The following is a 23,567-nucleotide window of genomic DNA, read 5'->3' as shown; positions in this document are numbered from 1 at the left end:
CATTACATGTCAATCAATTTTCTTCATTTCAAACCACAGTTTTAAGGGGAGACGAGCAAGAAAAAGATCACAATATCAAAGATTTTGCAAGTAAAAGCATTATGTTAGATAAATAGCATTGTTTATGAAATTGCATCGACTTTTCAGCATCTTTTGCAGGAGTAAGGATTCAGCAAAAGCAATATGCATAGAAGCAAATTATATTGACATTAAAGTAAAAGATGAAATCCAAACAAGAGATAACATAACAAATTAAAATGTGGCAATAAGAGCAGAGACAACTAGAAGGGAGTGGAGAGGAGGAAGAAAATGGTTGAACAAAACTAATTCAGAGATCAATGATTTTATTCTCCTTTGTCCTCTGACTCTTGATCACCTAAGCCACCACCACCAATCCCACCTGATCCTTTCTCCTGATAATTTTTCTCGCCAATGTGCTCAGAGTTGACTCCTTAGTTGGATATGGTCCTAAAGTATAATGGTTTCTCTCCAGCACAACAGCAAAGATATAATTCACTATTTTGGAAATGCGCCTTAGCTAGCTGGGTAGGAGAAAATCCACATACAAATAAACTATTTTACTTTATTTATTGAATTTAGTTGTCTTCAATTAGAGTTGTAATATTATTGTTCTCTGCTGGCCAGATTACAAACTGTGGTCAAACAGCTGCAAATCAATTTCATGGTGCAGATATTGAAGTGATCTCAAAATTACTGAAGTAGTCTGTAAAATCCTACCAATAGGGCTATGAGGCTGGATGCATGGCCTGGGATCAGATGCAGAGGGGAAAACTGTATCAAAGTGCAAGGCAATATATACAAGTAGTCAGTCTGAGAAGGAAGCTTGGTGGGGGGTGGAGAATACTAGCAATCGTGACACAACCATGTGATTGGCAGAAAACAAAACAGATGGACGATGCTAGTCAGAACATACAGTGTCATTAATGATGGAATCCAAATTTCCAAGTGAATTGTTCGAAAAGAAATCTGGTTCAAACTTAGTCTTCTGCACTGTCACCAATTATTTTGTGCACATTCATCAAAGCACAGTCTTACAACAGAATTATGAATGACGTATTTAAATGTTAAAATTGTAAAATAACATTTATTGAAAGACATTATTGTCTTAAAAGAATTCTATCCATTGTGACTGCTACTGAGAATTTAATGTTGTAACATATTTATTGACTGAAAAAAAATCACTTACCCCAGGAAGTTACTTACATCCCTTGATTAACTAAATCTCTTACCTTGCCTACAGAAACCCTCAAAACTAAGGGGTGAATTACATTTTAGTATGGCAAATCAGGGTAGGACTTGCATACTTAATGGTAGGGTCTTGGGGAGTGTTACTGAACAAAGGGAACTTGGAGTGCAGGTTCATAGTTCCTTGAAAGTGGAGTTGCAGATGGACAGGGTAGTGAAGAAAGCATTTGGTAAACTTGCCTTCATTGGTCAGTCCATTGAGTATAGGAATTGAGAGGTCATGTTCTGGCTGTACAGCACATTGGTTAGGCCACTTTTGGAACGCTGTGTTCAATTCTGGTCTCCTTGCCATAGGAAGGATGTTGTTAACCTTGAAAGGGTTCAGAAAATACTCAAGGATGTTGCCAGTGTTGGACAATTTTAGCTATAGGGAGAGGCTGTATAGGCTGGAACAATTTTCTTTGGAGCAGAAGTGACCTTTTAAAAGTTTCTAAAATCATGAGGGGCATGGACAGGGTGAATAGTCAAGGCTGTCCCCAGGGTAGGGGAGCCCAAAATAAAGGGGGCATAGGTTGAAGTGAAAAGTTTTAAAAAGGTACCCTAGGGGCAACTTTTTCACACAGAGCGTGGTATGTGAATGGAATGAATGGCTGCGGGAGTGGTACAATTACAACATTTAAAAGGTATTTGGATGGGTTTATGAATAGGAAGGGTTTGGAGGGATAAGGGCCAAACGCTGGCAAATGGGACTGGATTAATTTAGGATATCTGATCAGCATGGACGAGTTGGATGGAAAGGTCTGTTTCCGTGATGTACATCTCTATTATTCTCTAAATTATAAATCATTTGGGAAGATGAAATATAGCCACAATTTAATTAATGCACTCAAACATCATGTGCGCCCTCAAAATATGGTAACGATTTAGCGAAAATCTAGATATGTTAGTTTGCATGATGTAAACAATTTTTCCGTCAAAGAATGCGAGCTAGGTCAAAATTACCTTGATTGACATAAGGTGAGGGATAATTATTTTACAGCATGCTTACGATGAGGTTATCACTTATAATGTATATTTAAAAATACTGAAATGAACTGCCACACTGTTCATTCTTTAATAACTACATTCCTCTAACAACTGTCAAAGGGCGAATCAGACTTTTGTTGGAGATTGTCTCTACCTCAGCTCATTAAATAACATTACACTGGATATACAGGACAGAAAATAGGCTAGTTGGTTCAACATCTACCACTAAAGCCTCCTACATGCCTTTGTCACCTCTGGAATTAGAGTCACAGAGTCATACAGCATGGAAACAGGCCCTTTGGTCCATCCCATCTGCGCCGATCAGACATCCCAATCTAACTTAGTGAGCTTGACTATTCCAATACACTCTTGGCCAGTCTGAAAAGCAACCATTTACCACAATCCTATGGATGAACCAACTTTATATCCATGCTATCATGTTGCAAGATGACAGCGGAGTAGGACACTCCAGCCAGAGCTCATCCACTCTGCTTGGTCTTCTTCCGTCTCTTCTCTTGTTCTTTCACCTAGTGCTCTTTTTCCTTCTTCTCCTTTTTTCCCTTCGACTCCCAGCCTCCAACGACCTGCAGCAAAGAATGACCATCCCGAGCCACCGCGAATGGCAACCTCCTGGTGGCCTGCAGCAGCATCAGAGTGTTGGCACCTCAGCCTGGCGCAGCAACATTCTGGCCTCCTATAGCGGCCTCCAGTGTGACGTGTCGCTGGCCCGGTGCTGACTGAAAGCTATATTGAACTCTGCTATATTGAACTCTTCTGTAATGTTGGACATTTTATTTCTGTATTGTCTAAAAGCTCTTAACTAACGAGGATGCGCCTAGGTATTTTGCATCTAAGCTGGCACTGTAATTGGCGATGTATAAACTTTTCACTATACTCATCGAGTACATTGACAATAAAAGCTGTTCTATTCTATTCCATTGTATCTTTCAACCTAGATATCATCCATTTATCCCTAATTTGCTGCTGCCTCATACTAGCTAATTCTTTCTTCAACAAAGTAATTCTGGCCATCCCTGTTATCCCACATTCACCATAGTTAACCCACTTAGCTGCACATCCCTGAACACGGAGGGGCAATTTAGCATGGCCACTGTTAATCCACCTTCGGGTGTACAAACTCCACACAAACAGTCGCCCAAGGCTGGAACTGAACCTGGGTCCCTGGCTCTGTGACGCTGCAATGCTAACCACTGTGCCACCATGCTGCCCCAATACTATGACCACTAGTCTAGAAATGCTCCCCCAGTGACATTTTTCACTTGCTTCATTTCTCAAGGATTAGCGCTAGCAATAATACCTCCTTCTCTACTGGGTTCAAAACATACTGATTAAGTCTACCGAACACACTTCAGAAATTTGTCTGCTCATTTGCCCTTAATACAATCTATGCTTCCACTTAGTATTGAGTGATTGAAGTCTGCCACTATCACTACTCTGCAGGTCTTATACTTGCCAGTAATATCCTTGCAAATCTACTCCTTGTGCAAGTTCACACTGCTCTGGGGGCACATAACATACATCAAGTTGCATAATAACTCGTTTATTGTTTCCCAATTCCAACCAACTGGATTCTGTAACAGACCCTTCAAGGCATTCTCTCTTTTGAACACTGTTGCACAGTATAATAATTATCCAATTTTTGGACGTACAGACATTTCTCACTTCAATCAGTACAATATTTTTAAACTATGAAAGTACAAATTAAATGTTCACATTTGCTGAAATTATATGTCCTCATAACGAAACGGTGGCATGGCGGCTCAGTGGTTGGCACTGCAGGCTCACAGCACCAGAGACCTGGGTTCAATTCCACCCTCGGGCGACTGTGTGGAGTTTGCACATTCTCCCAGTGTCTGCGAGGGTTTCTGCTGGTGCTCTGGTTTCCTCTACAGTCCAAATTTGCACAAGTTAGGTGGATTGGCCATGCTAAATTACCCATAGTGTTCCAGGATATGTAGGTTAGGTGAGTTAGCCATAGAAAATGCAGGGTTACAGGTATAGGGAAGGGTGATGGATCTGGGTTGGATACTCTTCGTAGAGTCGGTGTGGACTCGTTGGGCTGAATGGCCTCTTTTCACACTGTAGGGATTCTATGGAAAGAAAATTCCATAATAGCAAAATAACTTTTAAAAAACAACAAATTTTAGCCAACATTACAGAAAATCTCTCGGGTGTCTCCTCAGTAACCAAACTGGTACAGAATAAACTTAAACAAAACGATTAAAACCATTCCTGTCCTGTATTCACACCCTGAAAACCAAAGTTTTTTTTTGCTGTTCTAAAAAGAGATCACCTCTTCATATCCTCTACAACATATATCACCTTAATGTGCAACAAATCTGCATCAATATTATGTGCATAAAACTGAAACAACAGAAACTCTATTCTTAATATCCGTGGAAAGTGAATATATTTCAGAAAGAACAGTAAAGCAATATTTTTATTGAAAACAACATTCCAATTAGCAGAAGACACCTCCAGTTAAATGGATTTGTTTTAAACAGCAAACCAATGTACTTACGGATGAATCCAATATATCTTCTTCTTATTTAACCCATTTTTCTAATCAATCTGTTCAGAGAAGGCATTTCACACAACTGAAACAGATGGGGCTTGAGTCGGTTCAGGGGCAAGGACACTACCACTGCGCCACAACAGCATGCATGGCACTTATGGATAAAATACATCATTTATCATCAATACAATTTTCGGTCAAGGACGTGCAATGGTTAAATGTTATATTAAATAAGACTGCATTCTCTAAAGTTTTGTAATAAATTTTCCAATTCATTTCCCATAATTTTCTAGGAGTTTGGCAAATAACTCCAGGTTTCCGGTGTTACTGCCACCAGTTGCCAGGGAAATGCCAGATCAAATCAACCAGTAATCTTCTGAATGCGCCAATTCAGATAGAAAAGGATTACGTTGTTAATAATAATTCAGTGACACAATCTACGTATGATTTCATATCAATCCACACCCAGTTAGCCAAATATTTCATCCTCTACATATGAAGGAGACATATGCTGAACATTTATGGCAGCTATTTCTCTTAAAAGTTCACTACTGACAAAAAGATCCAGTACAGGATTGATGTACCATCCAGCCTTCTACAAACTACAACAAGCCTTTTCAAGTTAATAATAGCCCTCGTCTACACAACTGTGTTTTTGCAATACTGTTGACTACCATGAGATCTGGACTGTGCATTAGTGATACTTAGAGAAACTCCATCAGCAATGTTTCCACTGAAACCCTTGGACATAATGGGAGGACCATCAAAGACTGCTGTCCTTTCTGAACCCAGCTCCACAAGCATTCAGGCAAAACTCATGCAAAATTGACTATATTAGAAGGGACAGAATCTGGAAAGTTAAAAATTGTCTGCCCCCCACCAGGTCCTATTTTTATACCTCTCAAGTGGCCAGCATTCTAGGAAAGGACTTCCACCATCTTATTTTGTCCATGTAGGGTATGTCTATAAAGACCCTCATCAACTTTTACAGATGAACGAAAGAAAACATTCTATGCGGGTGCGTAATGGCTTGGTACGGCAATTGCTCTGCCCAGGATCATGAGAAACTACAGAAGGTTGTGTGCACAGCCCAAACCATCACGTAAGCCAGCCTCCCGACCACGGACTCCACTTACACTTACCGTTGTTGCGAAAAGGCTGCCAAAATCATCAATGGCACCTCCCACCCTGGTAATACCCTTCCAACCTCTTCCATCAGGCAGAAGATGCAGAAACTTGAACACGCACCAACAACTTCAAGAACTGCTTTTTCCCTGCTGTTATGAGACTGCTGAATCAACCTCTCTAATACAGGACAATAAAGAACATTCTATATAAATATTCTATATAATATCAAATTAATGTTGATCATGCTTCGTGCACCTCCCGTGCAGCCGTAACCTTGTGTGCCTTGCTCTAAGTGCCCTATGAAATGCCTGTACTGTTTGCAAAACAAAACTTTTCACTGTACTTAGGTACGTGATAACAAAAAACTCAAATCAAATCAATACTTTGGTGGCCTGGAAATATTTTTAAGAGGAAAATCACTGTCTTACAATGACCTCAACAATCATCTGACCACAGGTTGGCCAAGTCATGAGACCAAAGTAAGATAAACAAAGGCAGGCACCAGTTAGCTCTGTTAGCCAACAGAATGGGTTCCATTCTCACAGTGGTTGAAGGTGCCATGGAGAACTCTCCTTCTCAACTTCTCCCCTCAGCTGAGGCACAGTGACCTTTGGATTAAACCACCACCAGTCATCGCTCTCTATTGTGAGAACAGTTCTTTGGTCTGGTAAGACTATTGTGACTTTACCTTACTTTAAATAAAGACAGCGTGAAGCAAAATGAATAATTATCAAAAGGGTCCACATTGCACCCAGTCAACCCAGACAGATGTGAAGAAACCTTCTTCTCCTATTTTGGTTTACACTTTAATGCAAATTTTCACATATTGAAGATGGAACCTCACTTACAATTATCAAGTACAAAAGAAACATAGCTCCCATAAACAGAGTGTACAAGACAAGCTGGAATTTCAAGGAAATGTTTTTGGCACAGCAGAGGACTTTTGACTCTAACCAGAATAAGAAAAAACAATCTTTTGACCTCTCAAGGAAAATGCCTGGTAACAGAATTAGTTAAGATCACAGTGAACTCAAAGGGACAAATGAAATATTTGCTGCCTCCAAGATACAAAACGTCAGTTAAACTACAATGGCCTTATGTTAATACTTTACATCTCAAGGACACCCTAAGAACTTTAAACAGTATATTCCATCCATCTTACCCCTGTACTGGAGATTATCAGTTTTTAATTTGATAGCTGTGTATACGTTTGACTTCATGTCTACAATTTTCTTCTTGGGGTTAACAGATAACAAAATTGCTCTTTGCTTCACTCAAGAAAACACTAATTGGCTCCTCATTAGGGAGAGGCAACTGGTGATGGTTTAACCTGAGGGTCTCCATGCCTCAGGAGAGGGGAAGAGATTGAGGAGGATAGTCCTTCGTGGTAACCTCAGCTGGTGTGGGAATGAAACCCACACTGCTGGCATCATTCAACAGTCACGTCAAACCAGCTATTCAACCAATTCAGCTAACTGATACCCATGTCTGTTTATCTTTACTTTGGTTTCATGACCTAGCCAATCTGTGGTCAAATGATTGCTGAGGCCTTTTTAAGACAGTGATTTTCCTCTTTAAAATCATTTCAGGCCACCAAAGTCCCAGGCATTCAAATATGATGATGGAAGCCCTCGCCTAGAATACTGGTTACTTGAGAGGTGTGAAAATAGGATCTGGTGAGGGGAGACGACTTTTAACTTTCCAGGTTCTGTACCTTTTACGGTAGTTGACTTTGCATGAGTTTTGCCTGAAAGCTTGTGGAGCTGAGTTCAAAAAGGACAGCATCCTTTGATAGTCCTCCCAATAAATTCAGGGGCTGCAGCAGAAGCATTGCTGATGGAATCTATGTATCACAGATGCACAGTCCAGGTCTCATGGCAGTCAATAAATATTCAATAACTGTATGTTATATCAGAGAGAGGTATAGCCATGTGCTAGAAAATAATTTTCAACATTTGTTTGGGCCAACCAAAGCAGGTGAAGAGAGATGCGTCATTTCACTCCTCGTTATATGGCTGTAATAATGGCAAATAAAGTGTACCTATACTACTAAATTACCAAATTTTCTTCCTTCTCTCAAAGATTTGAAGGACCAACTTTGCTAGAAATAAGCAGAAAGCCCAAGAAACCTCAGCTCTTTGACAAATCTTTAAAATGGTAATGAGACCAAGTGATAACCTTCCAAATTTGGATTAGTACCTAACTTGTGTTTTTGAGATGTAGGCGAAATAGGTGCAGAAGGAAACGCGTCAAGAGTTTGGTTTATAAAGTAAGTAAGTGTGTTCATTGCAATTTTAATTCTAACGTTAATATCTAAGACAGTGCAGTTATTCATAAAAACCCTAAAGAGTGGAAGCAGGCCATTCGAACCATCAAATAAAACACAAGCCCTCCAAAGAGCATCCCATTCAGACCCACCCCTCTACCCTATCCCTGTTACCCTGCATTTCCCATGGCTAATCCACCTAGACTGCACATCCTGGATACTATGGGCAATTTAGCACGACAAATCCACTTAACCTGCACATCTTTGGACCGTGAGGAAACCAGAATATCAGGAGGAAATCCACACAGACACAGAGAGAATATGCAAACTCTTACACAGACAGTTGCCCGAGGGTGAAATTCAACCTGGGTTTCTGGTGCTGAAAGGCAGCAGTGCTAACTACTGAACTAATGTGCCGCCTTACTAGAATACATTAATTTTGGTTTTTGTTGTAAACTGTGAACCTTGTGACTTCATTCTTTTAGTAAATACCTGGGTTTACCAACTTCCAAAAAAAAAATACTAGTCTCTACTGAGATCATAACAATACAGAAAGTTGTGGATACCACTGGCTCATAATGAAGGTAATTCTAGGAATACTACACCATTGCAAAAGTACTTACCTAGCATTTCTTCTTTCATTTTCTCATTTCTTTCTTCAATCTGTTGTGGTAATCGCTAGAAAGGCAAAGAGCAAACCAAGAGTAAAAGTTAGCAAATAACAGCATACATATTTGTGCATTCCGCAATTAACATTCAAACATAAATGCCCATGGCCATAAGACGTTGGGGCAGAATTAGGCCATGGGTGTCTGAACCGCCATTGAATTGTCCCTCATATGTTTCTCAACATGCTCCTATCTTCTCCTGTAACTCTCGATTCCTTCCCAATCAAGGCCCAATCTATCTTACAGAAACTCAATGACTCGGCCTCCACAGTCATGGCAATAAGTTCCACAGATTAACCACCCTCTGGCTGAAGAAATTTCTCATCTCAATTCGAAAGGGTTGTGTCTTCACTCTGAGGCTGTGCCCACGGGTCCTCGTCTGTCCTGCTATTGGAAATACCTTCTCCTCATTCATTTTATCCAAGCCTCTCAGTATTCTGTAGGTTTCAATCAGAACACCCTTCAGCCTTCTAAACTCCACTGAGTACAGACCTGGAGTCCTCAACTGCTCCTCATATGACAAGCCTTTTATCCCTGGGATCATTCTTACAAACTTCCTCCGGACACCCTCCAATGCCTTCCTTAGATAGGGGAACCAAAACATATTACTACAAATGCAGTCTGACCAGAACCTTTTACAGCCTCAGCAGTACATTTCTGCTTTTGTATTCTGGTTCTCTTGAAATGTATGCTAATATGGCTTCTGCCAATTGACTTGCATGCTAACCTTATAAGAATCTAACTAGGACTCCTAAGTTCCTTTCTGCTTCAGATTTCAAAAGCCTTTCCCCAATTAGAATATAGCCTCTATTCTTCCTCCCAAAGTGTACAACCTCACACTTTCCCATATTGTATTCCATCTGCCATTTCTTTGCCCACTCTCCTAGCCTGTCCAAGTCCAAGCCCAAGCCTGTTCTTATTCTGCAGCCTCCCCATTCCCTCAATACTACCTGCTCCACCTCCTATTTTTGTGTCATTTGCAAACTTAGCAACATAGCCCTCAGTTCCTTCATTTAGATTGTTAACGTGTGTACTATCATCATGTGGAGTTAAGAGAAGTAACAAAGGGTCAAACATGAATGATCATGATTATGGATTTGGAAAATAATGGATTAAATTCTATTTGCTCATATTAAGTTATGGAGTCTGATACAGGCAAAGCAATGACTTACTACACAAATAATATTGACTTCACATCACAGCTCAGTTTGAGAATCTCTGCTTAGCATGCTCCCTGCAGTTAGTTCCATCACAACCAACTGCTATTTTAGATAAAAATTGGAGATTGGATTCAAGACATCTACTTTATGCTCCAGTGCAAAACTAGATTAGTCTGTAAAAAAATGTGCCTTTTTCTTCATTAATCCTTTTAATTACTGCAAAAATTTGAACAGTGTGCTTCACTGCCGACTGCAAACTATTTGTGTTTAAACAGCTACCATTATTTATCTTGTTCAGTGCCACGTCAGAATTAAAATTGAAGTGACTTTGCTACTTGGAGATTGTTAAATTTGGAATATTTGCATTACAACTATTACAATCGCATTATCACTTCAAAACAAGCTGCCAAGTACTTTTCCCTCCAAACAGGAAGATTTGATCAGTAGAATGAGGTACATACAACACCACAATGAACAGTGGATTATTTTAGTCCAATCTGAACACATGGTCAAATTTTTACATGGTTTATAAGGTTTTAATAGTGGTCAAAAATCAAAAATATTGAAGATGCTGAAAATCTGGAAAAGAAAACAAAATGCTGGAAAATAAGTATCGCCTGCCTGCTCTTCCACTAGCCTCCTCTGCATTGTTACATTTCTATAATTCAATCATGCTCCTCCTTTCTACGTTTACACATCCACTTGATCTCAAATACATCTTTTGTTTCTTACTGCTTCACTTTGTCATCATTACAACTCTATTGTTTTACCATTTTGTGCTTTCTATTTAAGCACATCCTATTGTCTCATCATCTTAGCTTAGTTTGTTTTTACGGGCTTAGATCCTTCTTCTAAACTATTCCTCTCTAATGTTCCTTCAGTCTGGCAACAGGTTATCATGTGAAGTTTAAACTCAAATCCTTGGTTCACAAATATGACCAAATTCAGCGTTTCCAGCATTCACGCCTGCATCCAGCCACGAAGTGCTGATGCAGTAAGTGCTAGATATAGCATCACAATTCCCTATCCAGACAGATTTCCAGCTCAACCAGTTAATTTGTGTGAATTTTAGAGGGAAAGCAAGATTTTGGCTAATTGGAAGGAATAAAAGGTAAGTCACCAACAACTACTTCAACAATAACTAAAATTTGAGAGAGGGGCTTACTGGAGCTTCAAGAAGACAGTGAAGAACCTTGGAGAAGTATGGGATGTTAGTGATGAGAGGTTGAGAAAGTCTGTATACAGATGAGCTTTTTATGTTCAGTGATAGGGAAAGGTGTTCTGTGAAAAAACAATTGTGGAATTTGGAAGTGAGCAGGATGGATGCTAACCTAAAAAAAATTGCAACAACTTTGGCAAGCACGTGGATGATAAGACAACTGAATGATTAAGAATGGAGAGGAAAGGTGACGCAGTTAAGTCCTACAAAACGATTAATATTCAAAGGGCTTTAGGATGGTAAGACTAGAAGTGACAGGGTTAAAGTAAATACGGGCATATTAAGCATAACAAACAAGGGTAGGGCTTCTCCAATTAATGGTAGGGCCTTGGGTAGCGTTGTAGAAGAGAGGGACCTAGGGGTGCAGGTACATAATTCTTTGAAGTTTGCATCACACATAGACAGGGTGGTTAAAAAGGTATTTGGCATGCTTGTCTTCATTGCTCAGTCCTTTGAGTATAGTCATGTGGGGAAGTCATGTTGAGGTTGTACAGGACATTGGTGAGGCCTCTTTGGAATACTGTGTCCAGTTCTGGTTGTCCAGTTAGAGGAAGGATATTATCAAGCTGGAGTGGGTTCAGAAGATATTTACCAGGATGTTGCCAGGTGTGGAAGGTTTGAGTGATAAAGAAAGGTTGGATAGGCTGGGACCTTTCTCACTGGAGCATAGGAGGTTGAGAGGGGACTTAACAGAAGTTTATACAATAATGAAAGGTATAGACGGAGTTAATGGTAGTTGTCTTTTCTCTAAAATGGGGGGATTTCAACACTCGGGATCATATTTTTAAGGTGAGAGGAAAGAGAATGTAAACAAGACATGAGGCAATTTTTTTTTGACACAGAGGATTGTTCATGTATGGAATGAATTTCCTGAAGAAGTGGTGGATGCAGGTACAATTACAACATTTAAAAGACATTTGAATAGATACATGAATTGGAAAGGTTTTGAGGGATATCAGCCAGGAGCCAGGTAGGTGAGATTAGCTTAGTTTGGGATTCTGTTTGACCGATTAGACCGAAGGGTTGTTTCTGAGCTATATGACTCTATAACTGTGCAGAGGAGCAACAGAAGGCAGATAATGTCAGAGGCAGCACAAACAGCATCAGCCTTTGAAACAGTCCAAATTTACAGGCTCCTTGCAGCTAGTGCCAAGCAATGAACTAATGGTGCAGAAAAGAGATTTCAGAAATCCTTATATAACGGCAAAACCATTTTGTAGGTTGACTCTACCTTCAACAGCAGTCACAAAGTAATAGGCGGATTTAGTTGGAGAGTGAAGAACAATAAAGTTTGATTTAGTCTCACCTGTTGTGTGCTAAGTGCATTCAAGTTTGTGGCCAGACTTAAAGAAGAAAAACAACTATTGCATTCAGTTAACATCAGAAATGGGAGTCTAAGAAATGATGAAATATTAGAACTGAGAAGATCACAACAGCAAAGTCTCCAATGTAGACCACTCTCAATTTAAGAGCCAGGTTTCAAATACTTTATACTGATAGTTTGCCTTGTCCTGAAATTGTCCCAAAGTCAAAGGATTGCTTTTCACATGAATTTTTACACTCATTAAAATTTTAGTTAGGATGTGAATTTTTAATTTACAGTTACTTCAATTTGAAATTTAAGTTTTAATTCAAAAACCTTAAATTTTAATTTTCATACATAGCTCACAGCAACTGATTTTTTGAGTGAACCAAATTTGCTGATATGCAACAACTTAATTAGGCATTAGGTGCAATAACAAATTTAAATCAATTTATAACAATTGATTTATAAATCAAGAATATTCATTAATTCTAAATAAAACACTGACGTCATTGGCAGATTCACCATTTCACAAGAAACTGGTGATGTTAAAAAAACTAGGAACAGATAGGACTTCGACACATGACTTTAATGCTTATTAAAGGAATGTATCATGATAACACCATAAAATATTTATATTGAACAGAGGAAACAGGATAAGTCAAATATCAGTTTGATGTTGACAAGAAGAGTGTCTATCATGAAATGGATTTTCCAATAGGCTGGAAGCAAAACATTTATCATGGGTCAAAAAAAAAGAAAATCAATAATAAAGGATAGGATAATATCTATAATAATACAGAACTACAGTATAAATATCTCCTATCATCTTGTCCAGACATATTATGATGCACATCGGAGCAAGTGGGGAACTGAACCTGAGCCCAGTGGTAGGGACACTACCTCTGCACTACAAGAACCTTCGGTACAGGGTTACATGCTCTTCCAAAATGACTGAGCAATGTTGGGTCAATGGTCTTTTTTGTATCCAACCTGTAAAGTAACAGTGGTCAAATGATTCCAAGTTTAGCTCAGAAAAGTCTGAAGAATGCAAGGGGACACAGGTTAATTAGTTCCAAAGGAAAAAATACGAGTACAGATAACAATAAAACCTGGGTGCAGTTTGAACACTTTTATGCCATTTATAAATGACTGAAACATTTGTGTATATACTTGCAAAATTACAGTATACCATTTACAAATGTTCTGATCTAAAACTATGTGCACACATATTATCAATACATTTTACATGACCTATCCACTGACTAGCCTGCAGACTATGTGCTCTTATACAGTGCATATATGAAACATAAATGCTGCTCCAGTGGGCACAGTTGAGATATTTCTCGAATAATATTACTTCTAATTATGTTTCCATTTACAACCAATGCTTCATAACGCACTCTCCTTCACAACTATGTACTGACTGGACAATTTCTCACAGTCTCACTTTAGAATGAAACTAGATTGGTTCCTACATCTGACATTAATAATTATTACCAAAAAAATCTTTTTTGCCCCCAAAAGGCTACAGAACAAGTGTTAATTCGATAGCAATGGTTTTTTGATTCTAATTTGTGACCGGATGTGTAAGAAAATCAACAGATCACGGATAATCCTAACTCTGTACACCAGCTATTGAAATGCATGAAGTACCATGGCTGGATTTTCCTTTGTTCAACAAGCATTCTGCATATACATCATTTGACTGCTAGAGAGAAAATGGTAGAAGTAGCCAGCATGTATTACAAACTGTAAATTTTGGAAATACAGTGGACGTAGTGCAATTAGACATTAGGAAAACATTCAACATAGCAGAACACTAGGGAAAGTTAAGGGATCTGGCATTCAAGAAAGATAGCAAACCAGACTGTTAATTGTTTGAAGTATGAAAGTTAGGAATTAAGATATATTCTCCCCTGAGAATGATTGCAAGTTTTCACTAGTGTTCCACTACTGTTCATTATGTATATTGCGACTTCGATCAAGGGGGAGAGATTCTGATATTTGCAGATTATTCCAAAGTAGAAGACATTGCTTGCTATTTAGTAAATCAAAGGAATTGCAGAGAAAATATCAATATTGGTAACAGAATAGACTACAGGTGATGAGCACTATCTAGTGTCATTATGAAATAACGCATTTTAGTTTTTTAAAAAAAAAAAGCACTAATTACTTGCTAAATTGAGTTAGACTCAATGAGATTTGGGGTACAGGTTCCATGAAATTACGAAAAGTATTTCAGATTGATAAGGCTATACATAAAAATTCCAACAGAATTCCAGATTTGGTCTTAAGGGATACCACAGAAATGAAAACAAAAAGGTAACTGTGAGCCTATAAAGAATCTTAATAATTGTGTTTTTTCAGCTTCCTATTGTTCTCTTTGGTATTGAGAGCAAAATTTAAACTCCTTTGATATAATTAGTAAACATAAATAACAGTGAAATGAACCCCATGTACAATATTGAAACTTTAAAAGAGGGTTTAATGAAAATTCAGAGATAGAAAGAACTGCAGATGCTGGAGTCAGCGATAACAGTGTGGAGCTGGAGGGACACAGCAGGCCAGGCAGCATCAGAGGAGCAGGAAAGTTGACATTTTGGATTGGGACCCTTCTTCAGAAATGGGGAGGGGGAGGGAGCTGAGAAATAAATTGAGAGAGGAGGGATGGGGCTGAGGAAGGTCGGTGGGATGGTAATAGGTGAGTGCAGGTAGGGAGTGGTGGGAAATGGTCAGTGAGGTGGGAGGAGCGGATAGGTGGGAGAGAAGATGCACACGTTGTGTTAGGTCAAGGAAGCGGGGATGAGAGGGAGGGTTGGACATGGGATGAGGCCAGGGGTGGGGAGCTTTTAAAACTGGTGAATTCCATGTTTAGGCCATCGGGCTGTAGGCTTACGAGGCAGAATATGAGGTGCTGCTTCTCCAGTATGCGGGTGGCATCACTGAGACACTGGAGGTCACCCAGGATGGACGTCACCCAGGAAGTAGGGGGGTAGTTAAAATGGTTGGCAACCAGAAGGCGTTGTCGTTTGTCGTATACAGAGCACAGATGCTCTATGAAACGGTCTTCGAGTCTACGCTTGGTCTCACAACCTGTCCATCTTCTCTCCCGCCTATCCGCCCCACCCATCCCACTGACCAATCCCCACCACTCCCTACCTGCAGTCACCTATCACCATCCCACCTATCTTCCCCAGCTCCCTCCCCCCTCCTCATTTCTGAAGGGTCCCGACGCGAAGCGTCAACTTTACTGCTCCTCTGATGCTGCGTTCCTCCAGCTCTACACTGTTGTCTCTGTTTAATATAAAAATTCATTAGGTTGTAGAATTTACAGACAGGGTAAGCGCGAATGTCAGTAGGATAATTTAGAGGGCAAACATTAATATAAATAGTCTACTGTCATACAGTATTTCCATGTATTACAATTGCCAGTTTACTCACGTAAAAGGAAGTAAATGAACACTATTCAATGTGAAAGAGAATCACACACTATACTACTGTCATGATCATAATTAACAGACTCTAATCAGTGTCTCATTTTTCTTAAATACTGAAACTTCAGACTGATGGAATTTGTCTATTTGTTGCATAACCTTAAGTGCATAACTCTATAGAGCTACAGTTTTCGAGTAAAAAATCTAAACATTGTAACTGAAATCCCTCAAACCACCCGGCGGCTCTGACCTCCATAATTATGGTGTGCTTTCAGAGGTTGGTCATGGCTCACATCAACTGCAGTCTACCATATTGCTTTGATCCTCTGCAATTTGCCTAGCGGCACAACAGGTTCACAGCACATGCCATCTCCCTGTTTCTACACTCATCTCTGGACAACAAAAGATACCTACATCAGGCTCCTATTTATTGACTACAACTCTGTCTTCAACAACATAATTCCAAACAAACTCGCCTCTAAACTCTTCAGAGACCTAGGTCTCAGTTCCTCCCCTTCTGTAACCATTTGGCCCTTCAAGCTTGCTCTGTCATCCAATGTGATCATAACTGATCATCAAATTCAGTACCCTGTTCCTGCTCCCTCCCCAAACCTTTCGATTTCTTTAGCCTGAAGAACTGCTTCTTGAAAACATTCAATGATTAAGCTTCAAGCTCTGTATGGCAGAAAATAAATAAAGACGGTAGAATGGAACCAGGTGTACTAATTCAGTTAGGCCACGTACTAACTGAATTAGTACATGGCCTAATTCAGTTGGACAATGGTGAAGACTCAGTAGAGGAGGACGCCATGGTCAACTGTGTTAAATCCTGTAGGCAACTGGAGAAGCAAAGGACAGAGAGCTTTTCATTGTAACATAGCACCACTGTCTCATTGGTAAGGCTGGTTTGAGTCTGGCAGGAGAAACAAAACCTGATTGGAAAGATGGCATCAGTTTGGAGATGATAACATGTTGAAGGACTTTAAAGAGGAAAAACGAAGTGGGATATAAGAAGATGGTAGTTTGCAAAAACAAAAGGGAGCCAAGACAGGATTTTGAGTTGACTGATGGCAGATTGTAGAGAGATATGGACAGTATTGAGAACAAACTACTGACTCTATCAGCCAGCACAAAGCACAGGAAAGGAAATTACGTGGTCAGCGGTTTCATGTGAATAGGCTTCAGAGAATAGGAGGTGGATCGCTTAAGTTGAACTAGCAGATGTCATGAGGAGAATTAAAGAAAGCCTAGAAAATGATGTTAGCTCAGGATAGGGACAAAAATCAATCTAATGTATATTTGCTGAACCTACGCAAAGATAAATATACCCTTCTTTAGGTAGATACCAAAATCATAACAGTGTTGTCTTACCAAATTTCTACACACTTGCAGCAATACTTGCTAACTCTTATTATACTCCAATCCCTCACAATAAAGTCTAACGCACCATTTGCCTACCAAACTGTTCACTGTCCTTGCATGTTAACTTTAAATTTTACGTGGCATTGTTGTCTACCTACAGCAAATGGACTACAGCTGTTCAAGGCGGCAGCCCACTACCACCTTCTCAAGAATTGCTAAAAATGAGCGATACATGCTGGCTCAGCAAGTGACACCCACATCCTGTGGATGAATACAAAAAAAAAGTGTAAAAACCTGCAAATCCTCCTGCACATCAACATTTATAAGCCTCTCTGTCCAGTTTCACTTTCTGTTTTGAAAAAAGAATATACCTGCCAAAGTGGGAGTTCAATACAGGTTCACCAGATTAGACCCTGGGATGGCAGGATTGTCTTGAGGTTTGACTGAAGAAACTGGGTCAGTATGCTCCATAGTTTCAAAGAAGCAGAAGTAATCTCATCGAAATTTATAAAATTCTTACAGGGTGTGACAGGTTGAATGCAGATCAGATGTTTTCCTTGGCTAATAAGTCTAAAATCAGGAGACAAATCTCAGGATAAATGGCTGGCCATTTAAAAGACTGCGATGAGGAATTTCTTCACTCAGAGGGCAGTGAACCTACAAACATAGGAACAGGAGTAGGCCACTGAACCCATTGAGCATGCACCACAAGTTAATATCATGGACAATCAAACACTTCAATGCTTTTTCCCCCAACACTTCATTCTATTGGTAATCCAAAATCAATCTTGACTTTGAACATACTCAAAGCCTGAGTTTCCACAGCCCTCTGGGATAGAAATTTTCAAAGATTCACAATGCTCCAAGTTTAAAAAAAAGACTTTCTTCACACTTCAATCCTGAATGCCATTCTCTTATTTTTAAATCATGCTCCCTTGTCCTTGAATTTCCACCCAGGAGACACATTTTACCTGCATCCACCTGGTCTATCCCCTTAAGAATGTTGCAGGTTTCAATTAGATCACCTCTTATTCCTTGAAGCTCTACAGAATACAGACTCCTGACCATTAGCTCAGGCCCAACCTTCCCAGGAACTGATCTGCTGTGCCTTCATTGCATTCCCTCCATGGCTATAATATCTTCTGATGTAAAGAGATCAAAACTGCACACAGTATCCTGGATACAGTCTAATCAATGTTCTATGAAAGTTAGGCAAGACTTTACTATACCAGTACTCAAATTCTCTTACGATGATGAATCATAGAATTCCTACAGTGCAGAAAGAGACCATTTATCCTAACGAGTTTGCACTGATCCTTCGACCAGCATCCTACCCACGCCCACACTCGCACCCAATCCCTGTAACCCTGTTTGGGAATTTCAGCACGGCTAACCTGCACATCCCTGGACACTACTGGGCAATTTTCTTTAGCATGACCAATTCAACTAAGCTGCACATCTTTGGACTGTGGGCGGAAACCAGAACACCTCAAGGATACCAAAGGAAGAATGTACAAACTCCTCACAGACAGCTACCCAAGGCTGAAATTGAACCCAGGTCCCTGGCAGCAGTGGTAATCACTGTGTCAGTGCATAAGCCTTCTCAACAGCTTGCTGCACCTACATGTTAACTATCAGTAACTTATTAACAAGGACACTCAAGGTCACCCTGTACTTTCACACTTTACAATCTTTTACCATTTAAGAAATACCCTGCACATTTGTTCCTCCTACCAAAGTGGATAACTTCACATCTTTCCACATTATATTCCACCTGCCATGTTTTTACCCACCATTAAGCTTATCCAAATCCTCCTGAAGCTGCACTACATCTTTCGTACAACACACTTTCCCACCTTGCCTTGTATCATCTGCAAATTTCAAAATACTACAATTGATCTCTACATGCAAACTATTGACATATATTGTGAACAGTGGATCGTTGCAATATCCTAAAAGTCACAGCCTGCCAACACAAGAGTTATCCATCTATTCCTACCGTTTTTTTCCTGCTGGGTGAACCTTAATTCATTGTCTCCTATCCAATGTGCATTAACTTTGCTAACCAACCTCCAGTGGAGACCTCGTTCAAAGCCTTTCGATAATCCAAGTAGTTTATATCTAATGAATCACCTGATCAATTTTGTGAGCAACATTCTCAAAAAACTCCAAGTTTATCAGACATTCCCATGCACAAATCCATGATGATTAAGTCCAATCAGATCATTATTATCCAAGTGTCCGTTTATCACTCCAATCTTTGGAATTGTCTAACCAAGGAGCTGTAAAAGTTCAATTATTCAGCATGTTTAAGATAGAAATTAATAGGCTAATGTAGACCAATGGTACTGGGAGACATAACGTGGGAAAGTGACATTGAAGCAGACGTTCAAGCTTTATGTAATTGAATGGCAGGGCAGGATTGATGGGCTGAACAGACTATTTCTGTTCCAATGCACAAAAAGATATTCTGCGTTTCTGGTTTGAAGACTTCCTTGCCTCAAGCATCATCCACTTATCTTTCAAAATAATTATTACACTGCTTCAAATCAAGTTAACCTTAAGCTATCCGTCCATTCCAACGAATCTACATTTTTAAAAATCCCCATTTCTCCTCAAATCGTTCTTATACTACACTCCTCCAACCTAGTGCCAACTTTCAGAAGTCTTGGTTTGAATCCCCCTATCCAATTCTGTCTTTATAGAAGCACAGCAATTGCAGCGGGCGATTCAGACCTTCAAGTCTTTCCCCCCCATAGCCTTTGATCCCTTTAGACCCAAGTGCTATATCCAGCTCCGTCTTGAAATGATAAAACGTTTTGGCCTCGACTGGTTTCTGTGGTAGCGAATTACACCGGTTCAACATTATCTGGGTGAAGAAATTTATTATCCTTTAAAAAGCAAGCAAAAATCAAGAATGACATCCTTGGCAACTGTGAATTTTTATCCCACCTTGACCACTTGTGCAGCATTCAAAACAGTTCATCAGGCACTGTACTCTAACACAGTTCTACTTCTACCGAGCTGAATATAGCCAGCACATCATCTTCAACTGCTGCCCAATCAAATCTCAGTGCCCCAACCCCTCAACATCCATCATTGCCAGATTTCTTCAAATGATTCATTTGCCTCTTTAGCTACAACGCTACCCTTTCGTGATATCATTTGCAGATATAGCTTTAATTTGCATGTACACATTGATAATATCATTGCTTCTTCCGATCTGTTGAACGACTTTGTGTTGTCAGACTGCCTTGCACATTAGCTTGAATGTGTAGTTTTTTCTGCAGTTGAATATAAGACAAGATTAATGGCAGACCAGGCTCAAAATGGCCAAATGACTTACCCCTGCTCCTATTTATCATGTTTCTAAGATTAAACTAATATCTTAGTCCAGAACCACAAACCTTAAACCCATCACTTTGGACACTGATGGAACCAGCCACATACTCAGGCTAAACTTAACTGTATACAATCAGCACCTCATACTCTGCCTTGGAAGCCTACAACCCAATGGTCTCAATGTGGGCTTTACTAGCTTCAAAATCTCCCCACCCCCAACCTCATCACAAGACCAGCGCCCCCACCCCCGCCTCGTCTCCCACCTATCTGCTCCTCCCACCTCACTGACCAATCTCCACCACTACCTACCTGCTCTCACTGCCCCCCCTCTCTATTTATTTCAGACCCCCCATCTCCTTCCCCTCCCCCGTTTCTGAAGAAGGGTCCTGACCCGAAATGTCAGCTTTCCTGCTCCTCTGATGCTGCCTGGCCTGCTGTGTTCCTCCAGCTCCACACTGTATTATCTCAGACTCCAGCATCAGCAGTTCTTAATATCTCTGTATACAATCTCAATTTGACTCCAACTTGACTTTAAATGCCTGTAAGTCATTGTTAATAGACTAACTTCCACAACATTCCTTAATTCGATCCCAGACTACCAAAACTCTCCGATCCCAGACTACCAAAACTCTCTTCCACAATTTAGTGACCTCTCGACTTGATTATTGCAATATTCCCCTCACCAATTTTTCTCCACCATCTCAAATATCATCTTGCCTAAAACTCTACAGTCTCATCTGAGGTTGCAAGACCTCACTCACACCCACATTAAGCCGTACCAGCTTCCAATCTCCCAAGACTGCACATATAAAATCCTTTTTATTTGCAAATACTTGCACGACCGTGTCTGAACTCTTGGAACCTGGTGTTCTTTCCCAAAATTTGACACTCCTCAAACTCTGACCTTGTGCGCTTCGTCTTGTTTTGCCTAATCATTGTTAGCTAGACTTCTGCACACCTCAGCACTACTATTGGAACTCTAAATTGAGACTTCTCTCTACCTACAACCCTAACAAATTTTAAGATGGTCAACAATTTCTCCTTTCCTGTTCAGCAATGTTTCCTCTCAACTGTGCAATAGCGCAACAAACCAGAATATATCCTGTAGTGCAACGAACAGACTGTGTGCAACCAATGTTCCCTTTAAGATACACATGTGCACAGAAATCTTAGAAGGGTCATAACAGCATAATAAATAGTTGCACACAGCAAAGAGAAATTTGGGGGAAATTGCTGCTTAGAGACCATTTTCCTTTTACCATTTATGAAATAGAAACATTTGTTTCTGCAGTAAAGGTAAGTGTACTCAAGAAGAAATAGGTTCGCTAATAATAACTGAGGCCTTTCAATCATAGTTTTAATTCAATACACTAAACTACCATTGGAAATGACAATTCTTTAAATTACACCGATATCGGTCAAAGAGTTAAACAAAAGGCTGCTCAAGATTTTCTTTACATAAAATGTACAATAAAAGCTGACAACTGCTTTGGGGTAATGATGACACACACAGTTAATGTTATTGTGTCACCCTGGCATTTTAGCTTTTTTACCTGTCTCTAGTAACTATTTTATGTTACAATGTATGCACATTTTTTCTACATAAAACTTACAAATACAATTAAATATTTTGTTACTACTTTTATTTTACTTAGCTAATGGAAAGCTTGCTGCTAATCAACAGTTCTGTCGAGATGTGGAGGTATGTTCAAAGAACACACGATCAGTGATTATTCAGTAAGATACGGGGATAATGGTTCATGGGGGTCAAGCATGAAGTTAAAAGTTCATGAAAACATAGGCAAATTAAGTATGGTCTACATTTTATATGTTCTCTGATTAAGGTGCGGATGTTTCCTTGAAACATTCTTGTAGAAGCCCATTTGAATACTCCTAGCATAAACCAACGCCAGAACTTCCACTTTGCACATATGACATCATTTATTCTGCATTTAGTGATTTACTTATGTCCTTTGGGAAGATCTGCTATCTTTTACGTTGTCCAAACTACATTCAACTCCAGACCCACAGCAATGTGTTTAACATTCAAATGCCCTAGAAAGAGCATAGCAGTTTTATCAAAACTATTACGAAGTTTAAAGAAGAAATGAAACCGGACATTCAACAAGGCATGGCCTATGCATCAAGCACAATCACGGTAAAAACATCCTTGTCGATACTGTAAAATCTTCTTGATAAATATTTGAGACTTGTGCCAAAATTGCAAGATCTGTCTCAAATCAAGCAACAGCTGGACATGGTCATTCTCATTAAATCATACTTTACAGTCAATGTCCCAGATATCACCATAACCAGCTCTGAGTATGTTTTGTCCTATCGCAAGGACAGACCCGGTGGTATACTGGTATACAATCAGGAAGGAGCTCTGAACATTTTCATCATTCTGACTTGGAACTACATCGTTGTTTCAAAATTTTGACATAGCAACAATGAAGAAATTCCTTTCCAAACACCACTGCCTGGGACTGCAGTGATTCAGAAACGGAGCTCACTTCTTCAGAGCAATTTAGAGACAAGAAATAAATGCTAGCCTAGCCAGTGACACCCACTGAATGAGTGGATAAAGAAAAATAAACCTTTATACAATACTGTTTCTGAAATTATTGAAGCTGTTTTTAAATTAGAGATCAGCCATTTTCTAATTGAATTGTGGAACAATCTAGAGGACCTCTTCCTGTTCCTGTAGTGACACAGGTAAATGAGTACGAGGTCCAACAAACTGCTGATTGTAGAACTGAACCCAACCAGAACAAAAACAAACTCTGAGAAGGAAAGAGACAGTAACCAAAAGTAAAAGGCAAATCAAGGGCATTTAGAAGAGAGATAACAAGGTGTAGAGCTGGATGAACACAGCAGGCCAAGCAGCATCAGAGGAGCAGGAAAGCTGAATTTT

General features: G+C 39.7%; 1 protein-coding gene across 1 annotated transcript in view; it reads right to left on the bottom strand.

Moving 5' to 3' along the window:
- LOC125480969 (tetratricopeptide repeat protein 1-like) overlaps positions 1-23,567 on the bottom strand; it is a 51,409-nt gene that overhangs the window by 2,593 nt on the left and 25,249 nt on the right. The window contains exon 5 of the mRNA XM_048603944.1: positions 8,786-8,840. Coding sequence (XP_048459901.1) covers positions 8,786-8,840 — 55 coding nt within the window. The remainder of the gene's footprint in view (positions 1-8,785; positions 8,841-23,567) is intronic.

The sequence above is a fragment of the Rhincodon typus genome, chromosome 12, assembly GCF_021869965.1.
Source record: "Rhincodon typus isolate 14 chromosome 12, sRhiTyp1.1, whole genome shotgun sequence".
NCBI classification, from domain to species: Eukaryota; Metazoa; Chordata; class Chondrichthyes; order Orectolobiformes; family Rhincodontidae; genus Rhincodon; species Rhincodon typus.
The sequence above is the reverse complement of the archived record's forward strand: the minus strand, read 5'-3'. Positions and strand labels throughout refer to the sequence as shown.